Source organism: Mustela lutreola, chromosome 1 (assembly GCF_030435805.1).
Source record: "Mustela lutreola isolate mMusLut2 chromosome 1, mMusLut2.pri, whole genome shotgun sequence".
NCBI classification, from domain to species: domain Eukaryota; kingdom Metazoa; phylum Chordata; class Mammalia; order Carnivora; family Mustelidae; genus Mustela; species Mustela lutreola.
In genome coordinates, this window is record NC_081290.1 from 247,139,007 (window position 1) to 247,161,920 (window position 22,914).

Sequence of the window (22,914 nt, forward strand, 5' to 3'; positions counted from 1 at the left end):
TCAGGATCTTTGTGGGGCAGAGAAACCCTGTTCACATCTTTACTGAAAATCAAAGAAATGACCCTAAACGCAGCTTTTAGGTCACTCAGGAGGGTATGGACTTAACTGACATTGAAGACTCTTGGCTTCCAGAGCTGACTGACTAAAGGTAGAAATCCCCATCGCTGAGCTCCTGCCTGAGGGTGATTTAGAGTGGCCTCTAGTGGCGGTACTGGGGATTGCGACATCGGTTCAGTTGGTGCCTATTTCAGGACTGTTATCATTAGAGGAGCCAATGAAACTCAGGAAGTAGAGATCTGGAAGGAAGAACAGGGTAATAGTTAGGACTGTGGAACAAAAGAGGCAGCCCAAAGCATTCCACAGTCATTGAAATAGAGGGATCAAAAATAATGACACCCTTTGGAAAAAGTAGCAAGGCAGTTGAGATTTTAAAAGAAAGTATAATAGTCTTATAGAGATTATAATAGAGTAATAAAGTAATATAAGGGAAAAATAAAGTTATTTGGGAAAATGACAAATGGGATCTTTGTATAGGGAGATAAAACATCAGATGTAAAATGCAGGGGATTGTAGAATGGACATTAATGATTGAAAGGGAATCTATGATATAGAAGAAAAAAGCGCATTAAGGAGTTATTAGGCACAGAAATGAGTGTGCTGGTCAGACCTTTTGAGACCTGAAGAGGCACAAAAGAGGCAGAACTATGGCATGATTTTCATTCTACTTCCAAGGTGTATGGGAGATCAAGGACTTAGTAAGAATTCGACAACAAATGAAAATCTCAATCAGAACTGTATTGCATTTATTTCTCTTGGGAGTAACTTCCCTTCCCCAGCAATGATGGTGTCATGAGAAAAACTGGACTTGATCAAATGACGTAAAGAAGAATACACAGAGGCAGGGCTACCTGGTCTGTTTTGCTTCACCTTGAGTGCCGACGGTCGGGGGATGAGGAGTTTGGGACTTTGTGCTGCAAAGAATGGTACTTTCATGAAGTAGAGGCACGTGACTCATGAAAGCTAAGGAAGGCTTTGCGTGCTGTTGATCCATACTCCTGTACATTATTGCTTCTCCCAATGAAGGACATAAATTACACAGATGCCTAGTACTTCTATCACCTGTTCCACTCATTTGTATCAGTACCTGGAAGGACACAAGGTCAAGGGAAAGGCAGAAGTTCGCACTCCTTGCACCCAAGCTGGCCAGTCTAGGCACTCTGCCTTTCATACCAATCCAGAGTGGGGCTTTCCCAGAGGGGAAACAGGGGAGCGTGGAGGTAACACCTTCTTCCCTGTCCATGAAGGTATATATGATGCCCCAGGCAGGTGGACATGGCAAAGAGGATGCCAATAAGTGCAACAAATCCACTCTCTGGAACCCAATTGACTTTAACCCCATCACTCTGCCTTTTCCCAGCTCCTTTCAAGCTGGAACAGATCTGTTGTGCTTTAGACCTGCCCTTATCTGGGGTGAACATAACTTTGACATGCAGAATTTGTGTCTTCACACAACATAGGGTGTCTGATACCCGAAACTGGGGAGACCTCAGAGGTGAGCTCAGAGAGCTGTGGGGAACCAGGGGCTACTCTACTCCTCACCACCCCTAGGGAAGGATGTTGGGGAGGATCTCAAGTTTAGGATGGAGCTGGAAGGATGCCACCTGGAGAGTTAAAGTGGGTCTTATAGAAACTGGGTGTGTCCTCTCCAGCAGAAAGTCTGTCAGGTCCCGGTGTCAGTCCTGGGCAGGTTTCTAGCATGGCTAGTGGGCTAGTTTTTCCAGACCAGGAATTCAGTTTCACTCTAGGACTATGGTAGCTTGGCTTCCCTTCCCTTTTGAGCTTAGCAGCTCCCTCCATGCCTGGAACTTTCCAGTTCCTCCCCGAGCTAAGCCTTAAAGCTAGGAGGTCTCTCTTAGGGGTGGAAAGACTGGGATCAGTGACTCTGATTTTCTGATCCAATAGCCAGCAGGTGGCTACTGTGGCCAGCAGGTGGCGCTGAGCCCTCAATTCTCTGGGTTCACCGTCACCAGCCATTTACCGCGGAGGGAGTGGAGGAAGGTTACTTTGAATGGGGTCCCAAGAAAGTTGCTGCTGAGCAGCTTCGCATTAAGGGAGTCTGGCCCCTCTCCTGGTCTTATGGACAGCCAAGCTGAGTCCCAGAAACCGGGCACTGTCTCCAGAACTCTGGGCTGACTCTGAGTAGCTTCTCCTTCCTTCTCTTCTAAACCACAAACTGGTTAATGTCGGGGGACTGTGTGGGTGCAGGATGGGGCAGCTTAGAGCTTGGACCAGCAGCAGCAACTTCCTGGCTCTTCAGCCCTGCCTCTGGAGTAGCCCAGGCCAAGCTCTCACTGATCCTGCTAAAGCCCACTGCAGACCCCAAACAGCAACAGTGATGCTGGCTTATTGTCCTATCATTCATTCGTTCATTCATTCATTCATTCACTTAGCACTTACTCAGTGCCAGGCACAGTGCTGAATCAGATATAGTCCCTGACCTCAAGTAGTCACAGACTTGGGCATGTCACAATCTCTTTCATTCGTGAAAGGAAGAGTTGATTGATGTGATAAACTTAATTACTGTCTAATTTAAAAATAAATTGCCACAGCCCCCCAAACCTTCAGCACCCACCACTCTGACTGGTCAGCAGTCATCCACATCAAGACAAGACCCTCCAACAAAACAAAACAAAACAAAACAAAACCCTCCAGCAAAAAGATTACAACTCACTGAAGGCTCAGACTATCGGTAACACTTATTAGCAATAAAGTGTTTTTTAATTAAGGTACATACATTGTTTTTTTAGACATAATGCCATTGCACACTTAACAGACTACAGTATAGTGTAAACATAACTTTTATATGCGGCGAGAAACCCCAAAACATTGATTTGACTCTCTTTATCGCGGTATCTGTTCTGTTGTGGTGGTCTGGAACCAAACCTGCAATATCCCTGTACAGTAATGCATATGATGGGCCCACCTCTTCCCTGAGCACCCCACCTTCCAGCAAATCCCAGGAGTGGAGGTCAAGCTGAGGGCTCTAAGCCTGGTAGGTGCTCCAGAACTGAGATGGCCAGACAGGCTGGCAGGGCTGGGCGGGCTGAGGCAGAAAGCTCAAGTCTCTCTGAACTGGGTGCTAAGGGTCAACCTCAGGTCTTTTTTCTGGCCGCCTGGCTAGGATCTGTGGCACTTCTGGAAAGTGGGCGAGCAGCTGTCAGCCCTTGCCTTCCCTGTCCACCAGTGTGCCCCCTCCCTCCCCAGCAAGAACTGCCCAGCGTTTAGGGAGGTTTTATTGACAGCACAGAAGGCAGAATCCCCAGCAGGTATATGTAGCTCTGCTCCAGGAGCCCTGTCTGGGGTCAAGCCCATAAGGACCAAAGGCCTCTTTGCATCAGAGGCCTCACTCACCCCCGGCAGCCCGAGCTTTCCAACATCTCCTTTTCTAGTGACCCAAAGACCCTTCACAGCCCCCTCTGGACAGATAGTGAGTGACAGTCACTGGTGGGGAGCCAGAGTTCAATCTGTATGTGGGCCCTCGACCTCTCTCCTCAGCCAGGAGAGACAGAATGGGGGCAGAGACAGAATGGGAGCAGGCAGGCTCAGCAGCCCCTCCCCAGAGAAGCCTTGCTGTCAGGGCACAGGGCAGGGGCACAGGGGCCCATCTCCTCTTTCCTGTGCCTGACCAAGGTTCAGCAGAGCTGCGTGTCCTCACACCACTTCCTCCTGATCTGGGTCGGCCTCAGGGAGGGGAGTCTGATCAGTCTCAGCCTTCCCTGTCTGTGTCGGTTCCACACCTCTAATTCTCCAGCTGGAATACACTCCTTCATTGATTGCTCTCCCCAGCTGGCAGGGCCCACCCATTAGGCCATCTCTTCTTCAGGGACCAAGAGTGGCTGGTCGTCTCTTGGGGTCACCAAAACAGAGCAGTAGGTTGCCAATCCAGGGACTGTTCCTCCCCTGCCCAGGCCTGCAGTCAGTTGATCATGGGGAGGCAGAACTGGCGGGAGACCCAACTTTAGGGTCCAACACTTCCCACAGCTTCCCCAGTCTTGGGACAGGGGTGGTGGGGGGGTGAGCCAGTCCCGAGCTGGGGAGGAGCAGAGACAAAAATAACCCAGCACAGGCTTCCTCTGAGGCCAGAAATAGAGTAGTGACAAGTGCCTTGTAACACCATGGGCTAACGGCAGGGGGGAGGCTGAGCTGAAGAGGGCCCAGCCTCACACCAGGACCTGGCCTGGCAAGGGGCCCACACCACGCCCACCCTACATACCATACACACGGCCTCTGTGCACACAAGCAGTGTGGGGGCCTGAGCGACCAGGGCTCAGGACAGGGAATCCGGAGAGATGCTGAACTTGGGTTTGGTCTTGGCCACAGCCACGCTGCGCTTGCGCAGGGGGCCACGGGAGGAGGCGAGGGTCAGGGCGTCCAGCAGACTGCGGTCCTCATCAAGCTGGCGGGCCGTGCAGAGCGGCGTGGGCACTTTGATGGTGTTGCCAAATTTGGAATAGTCCACGGAGTAGCGGCCATCCTCCTCGGCCACGATGGGTACAAAGCGCTGGCCCCAGAGGATCTCGTCGGCCAAGTAGGAGGTGCGGGCCTGGGTGGTGATGCCTGTGGTCTCCACCACACCTTCCAAAATAACAATGATCTCGAGGTCTTGGTGGTGGTGCAGGTCAGTGGGCGCCAGGTCGTAGAGTGGGCTGTTGGCGTCAATGACGTGGTAGATGATGAGAGGAGCCACGAGGAAGATGCTGTTGCCCCCCACACCGTTCTCCATGGGGATGTCCACCTGGTGGAGGGGCACCACTTCGCCCTCGGGGCTGGTGGTCTTGCGCACCACCTGCATGTGGATGGTGGCACTGATGATCATGCTCTTGCGGAGGTCACCCACGCGCAGCATGAAGCAGAGGCGGCCGTGGCGCACTGCGATGACAGCGTGCTTGCTGAAGATGAGGGTCTCGGCCCGCCGATGGGCCTGGGCCGTCTTCATGAAGATGCAGCCCAGCATGATGGCATTGATCATGAGCCCCACGATGTTCTGCACAATGAGGATCAAGATGGCTAGCGGGCACTCCTCGGTCACCATGCGCCCGCCAAAACCAATGGTCACCTGGACCTCAATGGAGAAAAGGAAAGCAGAGGAAAAAGAGTGGATGCTGGTGACACAGGGCACAACGGTGCCCTCGTCAGGGGCCAGGTCACCGTGAGCGAAGGCAATGAGCCACCAGACCATGGCAAAGAGCAGCCAGCTGCACAGGAAGGACATGGTAAAGATAAGCAGCGTGTGTGGCCACTTGAGGTCCACCAGCGTGGTGAATACGTCCTGCAGGAATCGGCCCTGCTCTCGGATGTTCTTGTGGGCTACGTTGCAATTGCCGTTCTTAGACACGAAGCGGGCCCTCCGCTCTCGGGCTCGGTACCGGGGCTCCGCGGGGTCCTCTGCTAGCCGCGTCAGCACATACTCCTCAGGGATGATGCCTTTTCGGGACAGCATGGCTCCAGCAACCACCGGGGAGAGGCTTCCCCCATGGGGGGCGCTCCCCTGACCAAGCCTTGGGCCTCACGGTGGGGTTTCCTCCGCGGGGAGCCCTTCCACTGCGGGACCACCCTCAGTCTGTGCTGGCCTCACTTCTCAGATGCTGCCTCAACCAGACTCCTCCTCACCTCCGACTGGCCTCTGCCTCTTTAAACCAGCCTCACACCTGGGCCCGCCTGCCCACTGCCTAGTGAGCCTCCTACCAGGCCTGGGCCTGCTCCCCACCTCGCCTGAATCTCAGCTCAATTCTCTCCCACCGCGGACTTTCCCTGGGCCTCCCGCCGAGGCTCCTTCTCCCCACCTGGGTTTCCTTCTCAACCCACCTCCTCTACCTTGGAACTTAGCACCTCTGGATCTTCCCAACTCGCCAGACCTCACACAACCCCCACCGTTTCTCCCGCCTCACACACTTCTGCTCCCGGGCCCCCTTCCAAGCTCCAGCTTCATATTCTGACGACCTCCCGTCTCGCTTCCAGGTATGCCCCCTTTTCTACCCCACCCTCCGCAGCGCCCCCGCGGCCGGTCGGATCCCCCTCCAGCTCTGTCCTTTCTGTCTCCTTGGGATCCTGCGCCCTCCAGAGTCACCACTCCACCCGACTCCACTCCAGATCCCCTCGCCCACAGCGCAACCTGGCCGGGCTCACTCACGGTCACGGCCTCTCGGCTCCTCGCCGGCCCACGCAAGCCGGCGCCGCGCCCCCGCCCGGCGCTCCGCTCCGTCCTGCCCCGCCCGCTCGTCGCCGCAGCACCTGCTCCTGCTCCTCAAGCCGCAGCCGTGGCCTCCCCGCCCCCACTGCTGCCCGGGCTTCCCAGCGGGTCGTCCTTTCGTTCGTGCGTCCGTCCGCCTGTCTGTCCGTTGGTCCGCTGAGACCGACCTGTACTAGATGGGGGCAGAAGATTGAGGGCGGGGGCGCCGGAGGAATGGAGTGGGGGACCGGAGCCGCCAGGGGGAGCCCGACCTATTCCTGAGCTGGAGGAGGGGCGGGCACGGGCTCAAGCCCCGCCCCTTGTCATTCACACCCACCTCCACGCCCCGCCTTCCTGTTACAAATTCTGTGTGGCCGGGAAGGTTTGCCCAATCAGAGGGACAAAAAGAGGTTCCTCCTGCCCACGCGGGGACAGGGAGGGGCGCCGCGACCCGCCCTTTCAGTCTGAGGACTGCCGCCTCAGTTGGCTTGCCTTTCCTCCTCCAATTTCCCATTCTCAGGGGCGCCAGTATGCACCTCTCGTGCAGCACTGGGCTTTGCAGGTTCCCAGCGAGAGGAGGCTCTGAGGAGCTGCGTCACCAAACCGGTGACCGCAAGAGGTTAGGTGGCCTGAGGATTCCTCAACTGACTGCTTCTTCTCTTTGGGGATGTTCTTAATCTCTTCTGAGTCGTAGATCTTTTGAGAATTTGATGAAAGCCACGGACTCCCTCCCCAGAAAATAATGGATCTTAACTAGCCACTGTCGGAACAGATTCGCAAAAGCCCAGAAGGCTGGGTGGTTGCATCTTTTTAATCATTCCACAACTACGCCCCTGCATTTTAAAGAGAGTTTGAGCTACGGACACTTGCTTTACACCTCCTTACACCTGCTGCCTGGTCTCTTAAACCTTAGGTAATGGGAGGAACGTGGGTCTGAGGGGCTGTATTAGGGTTGGCTTGGGAACTGGGGGACTCGAGCTCTTGACCTGAACATGAGTGGTGCTTCTACTGCAGGCATCAGTCTAGGGTTGCCCTGTGGCTTGGGCCCCAGTTCTCAGCTGAGAGAGAAAACCTGCTGGGTCTCTGTTGTTGGGACAGTAATGGCCCCATCCCCCCTCTGAGGCTCAGATATTTATGTAGCCCTGACCCATGTGTGTTCATTTGTTGGAGTGGGAGCATGAGGCAGGGCCCCAAGATAGGGACAGTGGGGATATGGACCACAGTGGGGCACATGTGATTTTCATATTGAGTTTTCCTTTCTGTCTCATACTCATCTGTAGGCAGAGTCAACACTGTTACTCAGGGTAAGTGTGAGCTTGGACTGTATTAACAAAGATGTAGTCCCTAGAGTGGGGAGGGGAGAACAGGATGATCAGAGTGGGAGAGTTCAAGGAGACAGGGTTACACAGGAAAACTCTGAGGCAACTACATCTGTTCAGCCACTGGAAAAGGAGCCTTAGAGAGCCCCCTAGGGAGTTTGGGCACTAGTGCAGAAACCCCAGGAGTCCAATGAGGGTGGACTAATAGTTTTATGTGACCCAAAGTATAGAACCAGTATAGTCACTGAGTGGAACGGAGGCAGGCTGTGATTTCACATATGCAAGAGTCAGTTCTAATAACCAGAGATGACCCATATCTTTGGAGTATCCAAGTCAAAGTTGGCAGGCCATCAGGGATACTATAGAGAGGTTTGGGCCAGAATGGCCTTGGGCATCTCTGTAAGACTTCAGTATGGACATTGCCCTATTCCTGCTACTTCCCTTCAATCCTGTGGGGTGTAGTGGGCAAAAGGTGGGGGTGGGGTTAGGAATCTTCTCCTTTCCCAGGCCCTGCTCTTAGGCGGCCTTTCGGTAGAGAGGGTGGCCCCTAGAGATATCTTAGAGCTGGAAAGGCAAGGCCCTGCCTCACAGCGTGGCCCTGAGGCCTCAGCTATTACCTGCTCTGCCCTTCCTAGGAGGGTGGGCCCCTTACCCGAAGAGCTCAGCCTCCTGCCCTCCTCCATCCTTACCTTCTTATAGTCAACTCCCCCAAATACTGAATTTGTCAGCTCCTTTCTCACTCAGAAACCTTCTCCACTTCTCTTTTGTTCATGGGCTTATCCCAGACTCCTTATCCTGGCATTTAAGGCCCTATGATCCTATGCCCCCACCCCCTGCCCCATGGGCCATTTTCTCTAACTCTGCCTGTCTCATTCCCACCTTTCTCATGCCCAAATCACATCTTGCCTCCCCTAGGCAGCCTACCAGGTCTTACAGAATTCTCACTTCCTGATTCCCTCTGGCTCTTGGAATATCCAAGAGGTCTGTGTTGGGCCTCTCTCCAGTGACTGGAGGGTTGTCCTTACATTGCTCTGATCCCATAGCAACCAAGAGGGACACAGTCCTAAGACTCCTGGTTCTGCACCCTAGAGCTGGGATAGCCAGTACTGGAGTCAATGTGAAAATGATTAAAATGTGATATGATTAAAACATAAATGAGCACCTGCCATTTCTGGGCTCGGGGAGCATTGCATTCCTGCTTTATGATGCCGAAGGAATCTAAGGATATCTGTTGTTTTGATCTCCCCAGTGTCTGGGTCTCAGCATCTCCAGACACTACCTGGGTGACTTGTGGTATATGCATCGTGCTTTCCTCTGAAGGACCACCCTTCCTCCATTCTGAATGCCTCTCCGTGGGTGCCACAGATGGGGACATGTGATCTGGGCCTAGCCAGTCAGTGTAGCCCATCCCTCTGACCGCAGTGCTTGGGTAGAGGTAGGGGTATGACCTAACTTGGTCCATTGAAATTTGCTCCCAAGAATTTTGCTGGGACTCTTTTTCAGAGTGGTAGGGTATAAACTGGAGGGGCAAGTGGCCATTTGTCATCATGGAGGGAGGGGAAGAAAGAACCCAGAAATGGAAACACATGCTTGTGGTCAGACGGCTAGATCCAGCCATGCCTGAAGTAGTACACCTCCAGGCCTTCTCCATCACATAGGGTAATAAATTCCAGTTTTTAGGTAAGCCCCTTTGAGTTGGGTTCCTGTCATTTGTCATGGAAGTGGTACTAATCCAGGGTACCCCACAATTTTAATCCAAGATATATAGTGAGAAGGAAGGGGGCTATTTTGTCTAATGAGATAATCACAAAAAATGTGATAACCCTTGTTACAGACTGAATTGTGTCTGCCCCCCTATCTATTTGTTAGAGCCCTAAATTCCTGTTGATGTCTCCCAGCATGACAATATTTGGAGATAGGGCCTGTAAAGGAGGTAATTAGGTCCTTAGGAGAAACCAAACCTATGACACCTTGATCTTGGACTTCCTGCCTCCAGATCTGTCAGAGGACATTTCTGTTTAAGTCTCTTCGGCCGCAATTTTGTTATGCCTGAGCAGACTACTGCAAACCTCAATTCACAGATAAGAAAATGCACTTCTGGCCACACTCACACAGCCTCATGTCCACCGGACCTATAGGCCACCCTGTCCCTGCCCACCAGACCTGAGGCCTCCAGTAGGAAACAATCAATCTCTTTATTTACAAGTGATTTACAGTTAGAAAGCCCCAGAGGGAGAAGGCGCGGGGGAGGCTGGGGCGCAGGGTGGCACTTGGGCTCCAGGGGCTCATTTGTCCGCACGGACAAAGGAGGCAAAGATGCTGTCCTTCCGGCTGAGCAGCTTCTCTGGCTTGTCGAACTCAAGGATGGCGCCACGTTTCAGGACAATCACCAGGTCTGCAGTCAGGATGGTGTGCACACGGTGCTGGGTGGGGCAGGGGGTGCTGGTCAGGGTGGTGGGGTGGGGGGTGGTAAAGGGAGGGGCAGCTGAGGGTGTCCCTCCTGCAGTTCAGGGGAGGAGGCATGTAGATGGAATGTCCCATCTCTGTGGCCATTGCCCTTCCCTGGGGTGGCTGTGACCCCAAGCACTCTGTTCACTCATGATACCCTCTCCCCTTACCAAGTCTCAGCTCTGCTCTCACCTCTGGGCTTCAAGACTCAGAGATCACCTCATAGCCCAACCCCTACTACCTATAGAGTAGGTAGCCTAGCCTAGCTCCTGGGACCTTGGGGTAGGGGCGGGCCTTGGAACCTGGGGAAAGAGAGGGGGATCTGAGGGAAGTCCTCACCCACCCCATTTCCTGCGGTCCAGGTTCCCTGCAAGCCCTCCAGATTCTGCACCGTCACTTCAGGGGCTTCTCCTGATTACCAGGCCCAGGTGAGTGTGGTGGCTGCCCTCTGATGGCAGCCTCTAGTGGCCAGCCCTCTCTCTGGGTGTGGCCCTGCACCGCAGCAAGGGGCCCCTTACCGCAATGGTGACCACGGTGCGATCTGCGAAGGCCGTCATCACCACCTTCTGGAGGATGTTTTCCTGCCAGGAGGGAGCAATACTGGTTGGCTCATCTGCCTCGGGGATAGGGTTTGGCCTGGCTTTGGGGACGGGGGCCTACAGCTGCAGTCCGTCTCCCATGGGAGATCAATCCTAGCCCACGCCTCCCTCCATCTGTCTGGTCCTTGTTTCCATAGGACCAACCAAGTTCTAGCATTCAGGGGCTGGGCTCAGGCTGTTGGGGGCTCAGCTCTGTGTGTGTGTGTGCTGTGCATGTGTCTGGCTGGGCTGTGTGGCAGGTGATGAGTGTGAAGTTTCTGTGAGTCTCTTGTGTGTTTGTGAGCTAGAAATGTGCCCCAGCCCTCTCCCTTTCAAGGTGCCCTTGATGTTAAAGATGACTTGAGTTTGGGGACCACTTTGTGCAAATTTCACCCTAAGACCCCATGATATCTCCCTCCAAGACCCCACCCCACGGCTGTGCTCCTGACCGACCGTGGCCATGTCGATGGAGGCCGTGGCTTCGTCCATGATGAAGATGCTGGTCTTCCTCACAAAGGCCCGAGCCAGGCAGAACAGTTGCCTCTGGCCCTGGCTGAAATTCTCCCCGCCTTCCGTGATGATGGCATCTGAAATAAACAGCCCCGGGGAGGCAGAGTGGGGCTGAGTTAGTCTGGTGCTGGGAGTTTAGTAGACACCATGGCTTAAGGGCATTAGGAAATGTATGTACAGGGCAAATATGCATGGGTGTGTCACAAGGCCAGGGGTGTGCAGGGCGGCTGCACTCGACCTAATGACACAGGTGCCATCTGCAAGGATTACAGAGAAGAGCGCTCTCTGCAGGAGTGCGCGGCTGAGGTCCCGGGTTGTTCGGAGAGGGAGCCTGTGCACTGAGTGTGTGGGTGCTAGAGCTGTGTGAGGGCACCAGTGGCATGAGTCTCTGAAGCCAAGGCTTGGCTGGCCCTCACTGCCACGGGGGCTGTGGCAAATACATCAAGACCCTGCTGTCCTCTGCAGGGGGTGGGGGCAGAGTCTTCCCTGTACCCTGGAGGAGTGACCCCTGCCTGGGATGTCCCCTTCTGTCCTCTCCTTCCTCGGGGCAGAGCTGGGCAGGCTGGTGGCAGCCATGGGCAGGGCAAAATACACTGGACTTGCAAGCCATGTCTCACAGTGACAACTGCTGTCACCCCTCCCCCCTCGCCCCAGTTTCCTCTGGAGAAGTTAGCCCCTGAACTGACCAGTCGTGTGGCCTGGGACCACTCACGTGACTTCTCTGGGCTTCTGTAAGGTAAAAGGGCATACAGGATAGTGTCTGGGGTCCTGCCAGACCCTAGACCAAACCCTGGGCAAACTTCAGACACGGGCGTGAGTTTTTTCTCCTAGCCCTCTGATGTCCTCCAGTGCTGTCCTGTTGCTCCCCGAGTAGTTACCCAGGCCTCCGGGCAGCGCCTTCACCACCTGCTTCAGCTGGGCGATCTCCAGCGCCTCCCACAGTGTGCTGTCAGAGCACTTCTTCTCCGGGTCCAGGTTAAATCTGGAGGGGGTCACAGAAAGCCCCTTAGAGAGGGAAGCAGGGTGCTGGCTCATCCCCGGGGGCCGGCAGAGGTCAAGGCTGGGGAAGGGAGCAGTGAGTGAGAACTGATGGCTTCAGAGTGCCTGGCTAAAGGTAGGGGGGCAGCAAGCCAGGGAGCTGCCTCTACCAGCGCCCGCCTGGGGCTCACAGGAGAGAGAAAGGCCCAAGGGTGGAAGTGTGAGGGACCAGGCCAGCACACGGTGCCCAGAGCCTGAGCAGGGCTGCCTGCCCTGCAATGGGTACCCAGCTGAGGGCTCTGGGCCTCGCCCACCAGCCCTCCTCGCACTCCAGCTCCCAGACGCCCGGGCCTGGGACGGCGTGGTGGACCGCAGGAGTGTTGGGGCTCACCGGATGGTGCCGCTGAAGAGGACGGGGTCCTGCAGGATGATGGAGAGGCGGGAGCGCAGGGTGTGCAGTGGCAGTTTGGCGATGTCGATGCCGTCGATGATGATGCGCCCTGTGTGGAGACAGTAACACAGGTGGGACATGAAAGAGTCGGGGGAGTGGGTGGTGCCAGGGGCAGGTTCAGCCTGGGAGCATGGGTCCCATGGAGGATGTGGTGGGGGGTGGAGAGGCAGTGATTGCTGGGCTTCCTGTGACATCTGACCATACACCAGGACTGGGGTCCTACCTGGTGGCTTCGGGCACATGTGGGGTGCCTGTCACACCACTCACCTTCGAACATGTCCACCATGCGGAAGAAGGCGAGAGAGAAGGAGGACTTCCCACTGCCTGTGCGGCCGCAGATCCCAATCTGGAAAGAGGAGCAGGGATACGGTGAGTACCTGCTGGTGCTCACTCCGGGCTGTGCGGGCACCAGAGCTCACAGCATCTCTTTGTCCTGCCTTTCTGACTAGCTTCTTTTTGGCTAGGGCTGGGTTCTGGCTTTGGGCTTGCTTTCTGGGTCCAGAGGGACCTCTCATGGGGACCCGCAAGCAAGTGCAGGGCAAGATGTCCATTTCCCTGGGCCTGAGTGTCAGACTTGCTGTGCCTGGTACGGGGCTGCAGGGGAGCTGGGGACAGTGGTGCAAAGTCTATGTGTGTGGGTAAGGGACGGGGGGCCCGGGAGTGGCTCATTGGGGTTTACAGGGGTGTATCTGTGTGCCATGCCTTAAACTGAGGTCATCTCTGACCCCATGGCTTCCCGGCCCACGGTACCAAAGGAAAAGACAATAAGGAACCAGTACAAAGACAGAAATGACGACCCAGAAGGACGAGAAAGGTAGGGGACAGATGGGAAGGGCCAGAGGCAGGGAGAGAGGTAGATCTAAATGTCAGGGAGAGTGAAATCAACAGCCACAGACAAAGACAGAGGGACAGAGACAAAGAGACAGAAGGAAGGGAGCCCTGTCAGAGCAGGGGTGGGCTGTGAGGAGGCAATCCATCAGAGAGTTGGGTCAGAGTGCCAGGCCGCGGCTCCCTCCGCAGGACAAGCGAGGGGCCTCACTGTCTGTCCCAAAGACTTGCTCTGAAGGTCAGGGGCAGTGCCCGGGGAGAGCAGCCAGGGAATCTGGGGTGTCCGTCTCCTGGGTGGGTGAGTGAGGGCAGCGGAAGGAGCACGGAAGAGGGAATGGGGGAGAGGTGGTCCGACCCTTGTCAGTGTGAGGGACCCACGGGCTGACTGGGGGGGCCGCCCCGCCCTCCGCCCTGCAGCCCACTGACCTTCTGTCCCGGGGAGATGAGGGCATTGACGTGCTTCAGCACCGGCTTCAGGGAGCTGTCGTAGCGCACGCTGAGGTTCTGGATCTGGATCTTCCCTTGGTCGGGCCAGTTCTTCGGGATGAGGGAGGGCGCTGGGGGCCAGACCGGGGCTCAGCCAGCAGATTCAGGCGGCAGCCGGTATCCAGGAGGGCCCCCCTCCCCCTGACACGCCCCTCGTCTGGGCCTCTCACCCAGCAGCCCCTCGTAGCTCTCCGCTTCTGTTTTCAGGAGCCCGTGGATGCGCTTCACGGCCCCCAGCTGGATCTCCATGTCTGCCAGGTTCCTCACCATCCAGTTGAGGTAGTTGGAGACCTGCGGGGAGTCAGCGAGCGCTTGGCCCAACCCCGGCCACCAGGATGGCTCTTCTGTGTGGGCCGGGGGCCCTTAGTGTCTTCTGCTGGCTCTTCAGGGGTCTCTCTTGGAGGCCCAGGGGGTTACAACGAACATGGATCCTGACTCACTACCCGTCTGGGGCCCTGGCCCTGGGTTAGCCCTCCTACCCACAGGGTCTTGCCTGCATCAGACTCACAGGAGCTTGGGGTAGGGCCTGGAGGGCGTCTCTGAGATTCCCCGAGTGCTGACATCTGAGCCCTCCGCTGTCCCGGTCTGCTGCTGCTACTCACCATTAGGGCATAGGTAAGGCCCAGGCCCACCAGGCCAGCCGAGAGCTCCCTGTGCAGGGAGTTGGAGATGGAGGTCACGGCTGCGATGAGGACCACACAGGCACCGATGTACTCCTGTGGAGGGAGGCGACCCGGTGTGGGCCCTCAGGGGTCGAAGCCACAGGGCCCCCCCAATGCACCTCACTCCCTTCAGGGAGGGGAGAAACTCAACAGAGACTCTACCCCAGCCCAGCAACACACCTACATGTCATCAGACATGCAGGAGGCCTTGAGGGCTGGAGCCCCAGGAGACAATGTGTGCACACGTTTCTGGGGCCCACCCCCAGCCATCTGCGCAGGCCTGACCAGGCAGCCTCCCCAGCTGGCCTACACAGGTCTTACGGCCCGCTTCAGACACACACTCGTCACAGTGGAACACACAGCTCTTCTGGCTACTGGTGCACACCTCAGGTGCACAAGCCGCTGGGCGGGGATGGGGAAGAGGAGGCTCTGGCCAGACACAGGGAGGGAAGCCGGGGCTGGGAGAACAGGAGGACTTGGTGCCTGCCCTGTATGCACACGCGAGCTGCGATCCCACCCTCTCTTCCTGCCATCTCGTCCGTGTTTGGCCCTTGCTCTGGCTCCACATCCCTATCAGAAGCCCTTGTCTTGGGGCCCGGGGGTTGGGGGGTGGGTGGACTTGCCATACGGACTTCTAGCCATCTGTTAGCAGCCGTGAGGAAGAGGGAGGCGATGTTATTGGAGTCCGTATATTCCAAGAGCTTCTGCTGGAACTTAGCCTCATACCTGGGGGGAGGATGGGGAGGGTCTGAAGGTTACATGGCCCCCAGGCCTCTCTTTACTTACAGAGAAGCAGCCAGGAAACATGCCGTGTCTGACCATCTGCAGTCCATTCCCCTCCGGTGGGCCCTCCCAGGACCCTGCTGCTTGATTCAGACTTGTCCAGACTCCCACCTACTTTAAACTCCTGCTTTCAGCCCAAGACCCATTCTTCTCCCTAGGGTCTCGCTATTACAGTAAAACACCTTCTGACCACCTACACGACCAGGCCAGAAACCAAGGAATCATCTGGATTCACAACCAATCCCTCTATAAGACTTCTCACTTCTGCCTCCAAAGTAGGCCTTGCTTCTGCCTGCCTCTCTCCTGCTTGCTGTCCACCACAAACTCACCGGGCCTACTGCGTCAGCTTCCCCGTAGGTCTACCTGTGGTCTCCCCTGCTCTGCTGACAGCAGCCGGCATGATCTTTATAAATCATAAATTACATCCCATCTCTCTCCTGCTTAGAATATCAATGGCTCCGAGGCCAAAGAGCCAGCTCCTTGCCGGGAGCTTGTGGGAGCTCCCTCCATGCCACAAATCCCCTTGCTCACTGCTTTGCAGCCACAGAAATTACAATCATTTATTATTTGCCCTTTCTCAGTTTCGTCACAATACCAAGATCTTTCTCACCCCAGGGCCTTTCCCGCGCTGTCCCCTTGGCCTGGAAATGCTTTCTCCTCCGCTCTTCACAAGGCTGACTCCTCTCAGCCTTCAGGCTTTACCTCAAATGACATCTCCCCAGGGTGGCCTTTCCCGGACTGTTGTTCTCCCTTTCTGCAACCTGTTTGTTTCATAACCTCTGTTCATGTGTTCATTTCTCTAGCTGCTCATCTCCCTCACGAGACTGTAAACTTATGGGAATGGAACCCACGGCTGTTTTGTTCACAGGGCATCCCTAGCACCTGGCACTGTCAATAAATACTTGCTGAATGAATAAATGGAACCTTCCTTGACCCTCTAAGGTAGATGGGATCTCTCTGTACAAGGAAGGAACTCTGGAGACTTCTTTCCTTCGCTTGTGCCCTTATCACGTTCTGCTTGCATTACTTTGAGTGGACTTGGTTTTTCTCTCTCCGTAGCCTGGGCTCATGGCCTCATTCTCCTTGGCCAGCCCCTCACCCCAGGCTGGCTTAGGCCGGACCTAGAGGAGGTGGCAGAGAGCGCTTGTTTCATGATGAGTGAAGGAACAAATCGAAGCCAAAGCTGTCTTAGCACTGGCCTTAGGGAAACAACGGGGGATGCGGAGGGCTCAAGACAAGTTGAACCGTGCATTTGCTTTTCACTCTTGCAAGGTGTTTGCTCTGCTTTGATTACTTCTGGGTGGAGGGGCTGTGCCTGACCCACGTGTCTGAGGACAGCCCAGTGAGTCTTTGAGGTGCGAGAGTGTGTACGATCGCACAGCCACGGTGGTGTGATGTGGCTGAGGCAAGTGTGCAGCCCCATGTGAAGGCTGTGAATGAGCCCGTGAGAAGCTGTCTGCCTGCGTGTGCACGTGTGTGTGGCGGGCAAGCCTGAGGGATGGGTGTGTGTGAAGGTGTGTAGGAGGTGTGGCTCTGGGGATAGGTGTGTGATGATGTGAGGAACGTGGAGCGTCCCAGCGTAGGGCCATGCAGACTTTGGATTCTTAGCCTTCTTACTTAAGGGCTGTGTGTCAGGACCAAGACTCAGTTTCCTCACTAGTAAAATGGGGACAATAATTGTTCCCACCTGGGCTGAAATAGCCTCTGAGCCCAACACTGAGTCGGGGGCTGAGGTACCCTGGAAACTTTTCTGGGAAAAGACAGGGCTTGCTAGAGAAGCCAGAAGGTCCCAGAGGCCTGGGTTCCAGGCCTAGCACTGGCTCTGACCATGTGCGTGACCTCAGGTTGGTGACTCAGGCTTGTCTGTTGAGCGTGGCTGCTTGAAGCCATGTCAGGGGGCTTCTGTGAGCATTCAGTGCGATAACACACACAGAGCCCTTAGCACAGTGCCTGGCATGTGTTAGGCACACAATCAGTGAATGCTAGTCAGCTCTCAGCAGGGCAGGCTGCTGGGCAAAAGCCAATGAATTAAACACACACAGGGAGGACCAAAACCTCCTTCATCCACATGTAAAGATCTCCCAGTGTGTCAGTGTAGAGGGCATGGGAGGCCTCACCGGGCAGCGGCTCCCCTGACTGACCACAGGGAACGGGAGGTGGCATCCTCTCAGATCCTACGGAGAGGGTCTGGCCCTCTGGAGGAGAGGCACAATCCCTCTGCCCCAGGCCCAGCCCGAAGGCTGCAGGGACAGCCTGTGTAAGAGCAACAGTACTAAGGCTGAGTAGAGGCCAGGCCTGGGAGTGGCCCCAAGAGTCAAAGGACCTGGAAAGTGTGGGCTTGAGACAGGAAGGGGGCTCGGAGGAGACCTGAGCGTCATGCCAGGTTCCAAGGGGCTTCTGTGCGGAAGGCAGCATAGGCCCGTCTAGGGAGCAGAGCCAAGGCCAGGTCAGAACTCTGTGTCACTTTGCTTTACTCAGACAAGACCCCTAAGAGGACATTTCACTGGCACAGATGGCCCAGGGAGTGAATGGGGCCACAAGTGCTGCATTGGGGGCCTGGGCACCTCTCCTAGAGCTTTGGGGCTTGGAGGGAGGAGACACAAGCCTCCTGGAATTCTCTTGGCCGGTCTTTGAGCCCTAGGGTTACTCCTGGACATGGGACTTGGTGTCGCATGCTTACATGCTACACAGCTGTGTCATCCTAAAAATAATCTGGAATCACTCTCTGAGTGAGGCGTAAAGACCAGAGTCCAAGTATCTGGGGCAGGGGCCTCTGGACTGTTTTTTGAGATGCTCAAATACATCAGATGGAGGCTGGGGCAGGGAGCAATGGCCCGTCTACTCCCCAGGTGACCTCAGATTCTCTTGTCCAGCCCAATATCATGATCAAGGGTAGGAAGCAGGGGCATTGAAGTTTTGGGGGGGAATTCCCCCAGCTCGGTGAACTTTTCTTTACCCTTTGATGCTGGCTCCAACAACATCTCCTCCATGAAGCCTTGGGTGAGTGCCTCCCTTCTATGATCCCATAGTCTGTACTCCCCTTTCTTTCTGACTACCTGTCATGTGGGTTTCTCCTGACCGGCTCAGAGCTGGGATTATAAATGCCTCCAGGACAAGGGCTCATCTGACTCATCTCTATCTTTTTAGTACCTGGCTTGGGTTTTAGCTCAGTACCTGTTTACAGAATGAATGGACAGATTCAAGTCCAGGCTTTAGAGGACCTTGCACAGGAGGGGCTGTGCAGTCCCTCTGAGCCTCAGCTTCTTTACTTTGGAAATGGGAATAACCACATTGACTGTCTTGGCCTGCAGTGCAGAATGAATGAGACTGGCATGTTAATTACAGTGTCCAAGTCACTGGCGATTCTCAGTACCAGATGGCCTCAGGGCTGGCTCACATGATGGAAAACCCTTTCAAGTGTGGATATGTGAGCAATACTTTCAGCTTTGTTTCTTTTTATGTCCTGCCTTAGTTCACAGAGGCTCTGGACTTGGCTGCAGGGCTGAGATTTTCCTCTCTGGGTCCAACAGTGGAGCCCACCGGACCTGACCCACTGGGGGACATTGTTGAGGCTGCGGGGCCTGAAGAGGGGTTGGGAGACGCGTGTTCCAGGCCTTCTTAAGCCAAACCCTGACACCCAAATCACATGACCCATGGCCCCTGCCCCACCCCACCCACCCCCACCCACCCCACCCACCACCACCTTGGGGTAAATCTGGTACCTGAAGGCCCGGATGGTGGTGAGTCCTTCCACGGTTTCAGCAAAGTGGGAGAGCAGGGGGAGCTGCGTGGTGTCGTCCAGCTGCTGCAGGTCCCTGTGCAAGGAGTAGAGCAGAAAGGTCAGGAGGGGGATACAGGACTCAGCCCGGATCTGAATCCCAGCTCCCCCTGCCCAACCACTGTGTGAGCAAATGGCTTCACCTGTCCAGGTCTCAGCATCTCCCCTGTAGAGAGAGGGAAGCCAGCGGTACCACCCCAGCAAAATGCTCAAACAGCATGCCAGGGCAGGCGCTGTGACTGCGGGCACCGTTTGCCTCCCATGTGTGTCTGTCCCTCACTCTGCAGTAAGGCAGGGCAGGCGTGGTGGGTTCTCTCTCACGAAGGGTGGGGTGGGGCGACAGGGAGCAACCTGAAACTTGAGACGCTAGCGAAAGGAGCAGAAAGACCTAACGCAAAGCTTCCAGCCCCTTCCGGCTAACCACAATCAGTTCAGGCACATCATGGGCTGGTATCTACAAGGGGAAATGCCAGAGGTTTCCACGGCAACAAGGTTGCCCCCTGGTCCCCACAGCTGCTCCTTGACAAGCACATCAGTGCCAGGGAGATCAGGCTGGGATGCGGGAGTAAGCGTTCCTGAACAGACTGTCCCCAGGGCAGAGTGGATGCCTGGGGCACAGGGTGGTTTCTCTGGCAGAAGGAATGAACTTTGTAAAACAGCTTGTACAGTGCTTACAAAGCCACAGTGATCTGTGAACACTGATGGGCTCCTTCTGGGTGCTACACTATCCAGCATACAAATTGTGATCCACATGGGCAATGTAACTGTGATCAAAATGTATCTAAATTTAATTGTTTGTATTGATAATCGGCATTTTGGCTCCAGTTACTAATCAACTATGTACACTTGGAAAAGGTACTTAAGCTTTTGATTATAACCTGCGGTAAGAAATGCATTTCATACTCCAAATCAGTGCACGCGCGCACACACACACACACACACACACACACACACTCCTACACGACCCAAACAAAGGTTTCATGAAGCAAAACTTACTGATATTCTGTGCACACAGTCCGACATGCTCTGCCCAATTTCATTTGTTACAAATGCTGGCTGTGATCTATGATACTGATTTCATGACCCCCTGATAGGTTGCACCTGGCAGTTTGATAAGCGCTGGTCTAGAAATTCTTTCAGATTCTCCTGACAATCATTTGGACGTATGAGTTTAACAGAATCACTCCCAGAAAGAACTTCTGGAGACTGTTCTTAGAAAATTTTGAGTAGGAAAGGAGCCTGTGTGAGTTGAAGGCTCTTGAGGGCAAATGTGATCACTGTGAAAGGCTCTCTCGAGTCAAGGCTCCCAGGCACGCTCTGGCCACCGTGGGCTGGGAGGTACCTCAGCCCAGCAGGTACTGTTGCCATAACACCCCTGCCATCAGGTGCCCTCGATTTCATGCATCAGCAACCAGCCTGGTCACTGGACTCCTACAACCCTCCTGAGAAGGATTTTGGCAAAAATGAATGAAAAATAAAAGGCATAAAGATGTGTATACATCCTGACCTAGCAATTCCACTCCTGACCGTACCTCCTAAGGAAATAGTTTTGATATTAATGGCAGTGTGTGTGTGTGTGTGTGTGAGCGCGCGCGTGTGTATATGCATGAGTGCGTGCGCACATGCGCTCTGACAGATGGTTACATCAGGCTGGTGGAAGATGAATCTCTCTCTTTCCTTCATTTCTATATTCCTTTCCAGGGGGAACACAACTCTACTACTGTCTGATGATTACTCTAGTAAGAGTACCCAACTGCCCATCGCAGAGCACCTCCCGTCCCCACTCCCCTGAGGCTGGCAAAGGCTGCCATCACCTGGACGCCACCCGGAAGTACTTCTGGATGAAGTAGCACACCACGGCCAGAGGCAAGAGGGCCACAAGGAACACAGGCGTGACGTAGGAGATGACAGCCAGGGCTGAGACGCAGAGCAGGGTGGAGCGGCTCAGGCACTCCAGCGTGGATGGGATGTGCTGTCGGAGGGGAAGGTGAGAGAGGGAGGTGAGTTGTGGTGTTTTTCTTCAGTGTGTTACCTGCCGCCATGTTTTGCTCTCTCGCAGGCACATGTCTCATCTCTCCAACTACACTGTAGGCTCCCTGAGAGCAGGGATTAGAACTTTGTTTCCTCACCATCTAGTACGATGATAAACCAAAAACACAAGCTGAATCAAAAGGAATATTCACCACAGAAGCAGTCACCTTGGTTCAGACTACACTGGAACCTTACTGATGTGAGCCAGGGGGTACTGGATAGAAGCCAAAGCTGTGGTTTCCCTCAGTCTTATCACGACAGCTTCACAGGGGCAGCCCCAGGCCCTCAGGCAGCCTTGTAATCAGATTGGAACCCACTGGGTTGGTCTCACAGGGCTCTGAGCACCAGATCTGGGGAAGCCAGCCCCAGAGAAGAGACGTGTGGGGGCTGGCCTCTCTCTGAACTGGGGAAATGGGTCCCAGTCTTGTGTACCTGGTCGATGGTGTTACAGTCAGCTGAAAATCTATTCAGGATGCTTCCAAGAGGCGTGGTCTCAAAAAACCTAAGAGGCAACCAGAAGAAGTTAGTCATCCGTTTATTGATTTCCTTCCTGTTTATTGAATGAGGGTAGTTATTTCTTTCATTTTAGTGTCTCTGGGGTCATTTCTGGGTCTGGCTTCCTGGGGCGGCTCCCTTTGCAAGTCTGTCAATACCTGTCTGGCCTGTGTCCCTGAGAATTCCTACAGCTGCCCAAGGGATGCCGCCACTCACTAACTTCTCTGGCTCTCAAGCCCCTGTATGACCACGGCCCCCTTCCTCAGCTGCTTGCTCAGCCTACCTCGCTCAGCAGCTGCGCTGGGGACATCGAGTTTTCTCCAGAGGGATGATCTGCCAGGGTGAACCGGGCCCTGGGGACAGCCTGTCATCTGGCTGACCCTGCGAGGCTACTCTGGTTGTCATCACTCTGACCATGACCCAGAACGGCCCCACCCCTAACCAGAGGATTTCAGAAGCTCTGATCTGGGACAAGTAGAGGGTGACTAAACATTGGGGTCATTTGTGTGGGCCACAGAAAGCTCATGAGACTGAAAAGTAAAAAGTGTCGTCAGATGGTGAGGCCTGGCATTGACAAGGGGCCAAATAACCTGTTTGCCTATCGTGCTTTAAAACCAAGTCAGCCAGTCGATTGGGCAGGGACCACCTTAGAACTGTTTCCCATCAAGCGGCCTTTGGGATTTTTATCCATCCCATTGCAGGAGAGGAAAACATGTCCCTATGCCCCCAGTGTAGGAACCTGCAGGTTGGCTGAGGGAGGAGGGGGAGAGCTGAATCTGTGGGTGGCGACGGGCAGATGGTACCTGCCCGGGGAAGGGAAACTTACATGACGCGGAGCCTGCAGACGCTCACTCTGCTGAAGGGCTGTCGTGACAGTTAGATGAGCGTGTGTGGCTGAGTAAATGCTGGTTTTCCTTGCCTTCTGCCCCAAGGAGGGCACTTTCACACACACTGTCTCCTTGAACCCCACCCCCTCCAGCCTGTGACCGAGGTTGCATATGTCCACTTTACAGACGGGAAAACTGAGGCCCAGAGACCAGTGACTTGCCCACAGCCCAGCATGGCTCAGGAGAGGGTACCTCATGGGAGCCAGGATGATCCGGTTCAGCAGGCTGCGGTGCAAACTTTTGGCCACCTTTAGCCCCGTCCACTCTACTGTGACAGACGTGACAAGGCACAACACGATGCCCAAGCTGCAGAGCACGGTGAACACCATGGCGTAGACCGTCTGGTCAAGGGCGCACTCCTGGGCCAGGCAGAGAATGAGGCAGGGTCCTGGGGGTGTCCGTGGCTCAGCCCTCTCCCCCCGCTGGCCCCAGCCCTAGGGTAGCTGGCCGC

General features: G+C 55.1%; 2 protein-coding genes and 1 long non-coding RNA gene across 12 annotated transcripts in view; 1 reads left to right on the forward strand and 2 right to left on the reverse strand.

Moving 5' to 3' along the window:
* Nucleotides 1-2,741: 2,741 nt before the first annotated feature.
* KCNJ11 (potassium inwardly rectifying channel subfamily J member 11) lies at nucleotides 2,742-6,422 on the reverse strand. Its single transcript, XM_059137580.1, has 2 exons — nucleotides 6,191-6,422; nucleotides 2,742-5,484 (listed from the first exon to the last, which is right to left on the reverse strand). The coding sequence occupies exon 2, from the start codon at nucleotides 5,270-5,272 to the stop codon at nucleotides 4,328-4,330; it is 945 nt and encodes a 314-aa protein (XP_058993563.1). The 5' UTR covers nucleotides 5,273-5,484; nucleotides 6,191-6,422; the 3' UTR covers nucleotides 2,742-4,327.
* Nucleotides 6,423-9,724: 3,302 nt separating this feature from the next.
* The window catches only part of ABCC8 (ATP binding cassette subfamily C member 8), a 73,607-nt gene continuing 60,417 nt past the window's right edge, over nucleotides 9,725-22,914 (reverse strand). For all 9 annotated transcript variants that reach the window (XM_059137557.1, XM_059137550.1, XM_059137544.1 and 6 more), the window contains 14 exons: nucleotides 22,656-22,822; nucleotides 21,514-21,583; nucleotides 20,865-21,022; nucleotides 18,995-19,087; nucleotides 15,113-15,215; nucleotides 14,430-14,543; nucleotides 13,998-14,118; nucleotides 13,768-13,898; nucleotides 12,781-12,859; nucleotides 12,454-12,562; nucleotides 11,963-12,066; nucleotides 11,028-11,161; nucleotides 10,515-10,577; nucleotides 9,725-9,971 (listed from right to left, as the gene is read on the reverse strand). In XM_059137557.1, the coding sequence (XP_058993540.1) occupies nucleotides 9,834-9,971; nucleotides 10,515-10,577; nucleotides 11,028-11,161; nucleotides 11,963-12,066; nucleotides 12,454-12,562; nucleotides 12,781-12,859; nucleotides 13,768-13,898; nucleotides 13,998-14,118; nucleotides 14,430-14,543; nucleotides 15,113-15,215; nucleotides 18,995-19,087; nucleotides 20,865-21,022; nucleotides 21,514-21,583; nucleotides 22,656-22,822 (1,584 nt within the window). In that variant the 3' untranslated portion in view covers nucleotides 9,725-9,833. The remainder of the gene's footprint in view (nucleotides 9,972-10,514; nucleotides 10,578-11,027; nucleotides 11,162-11,962; nucleotides 12,067-12,453; nucleotides 12,563-12,780; nucleotides 12,860-13,767; nucleotides 13,899-13,997; nucleotides 14,119-14,429; nucleotides 14,544-15,112; nucleotides 15,216-18,994; nucleotides 19,088-20,864; nucleotides 21,023-21,513; nucleotides 21,584-22,655; nucleotides 22,823-22,914) is intronic.
* Nucleotides 12,295-22,672, forward strand: LOC131810035 (uncharacterized). Of its 2 annotated transcripts, XR_009345374.1 has the most exons (4): nucleotides 12,295-12,584; nucleotides 12,723-12,882; nucleotides 20,752-21,050; nucleotides 22,590-22,672. It is a non-coding gene; the product is annotated as an uncharacterized LOC131810035 (long non-coding RNA). The 2 variants fall into 2 exon arrangements; XR_009345371.1 differs by lacking the exons at nucleotides 20,752-21,050; nucleotides 22,590-22,672 and adding an exon at nucleotides 14,035-14,434.

What these genes read in the sequence shown, in the direction of transcription:
- KCNJ11 (XM_059137580.1), bottom strand. Translation starts at nt 5,272, where the DNA reads ATGTCCTTCCTGTGCAGCTGGCTGCTCTTTGCCATGGTCTGGTGGCTC.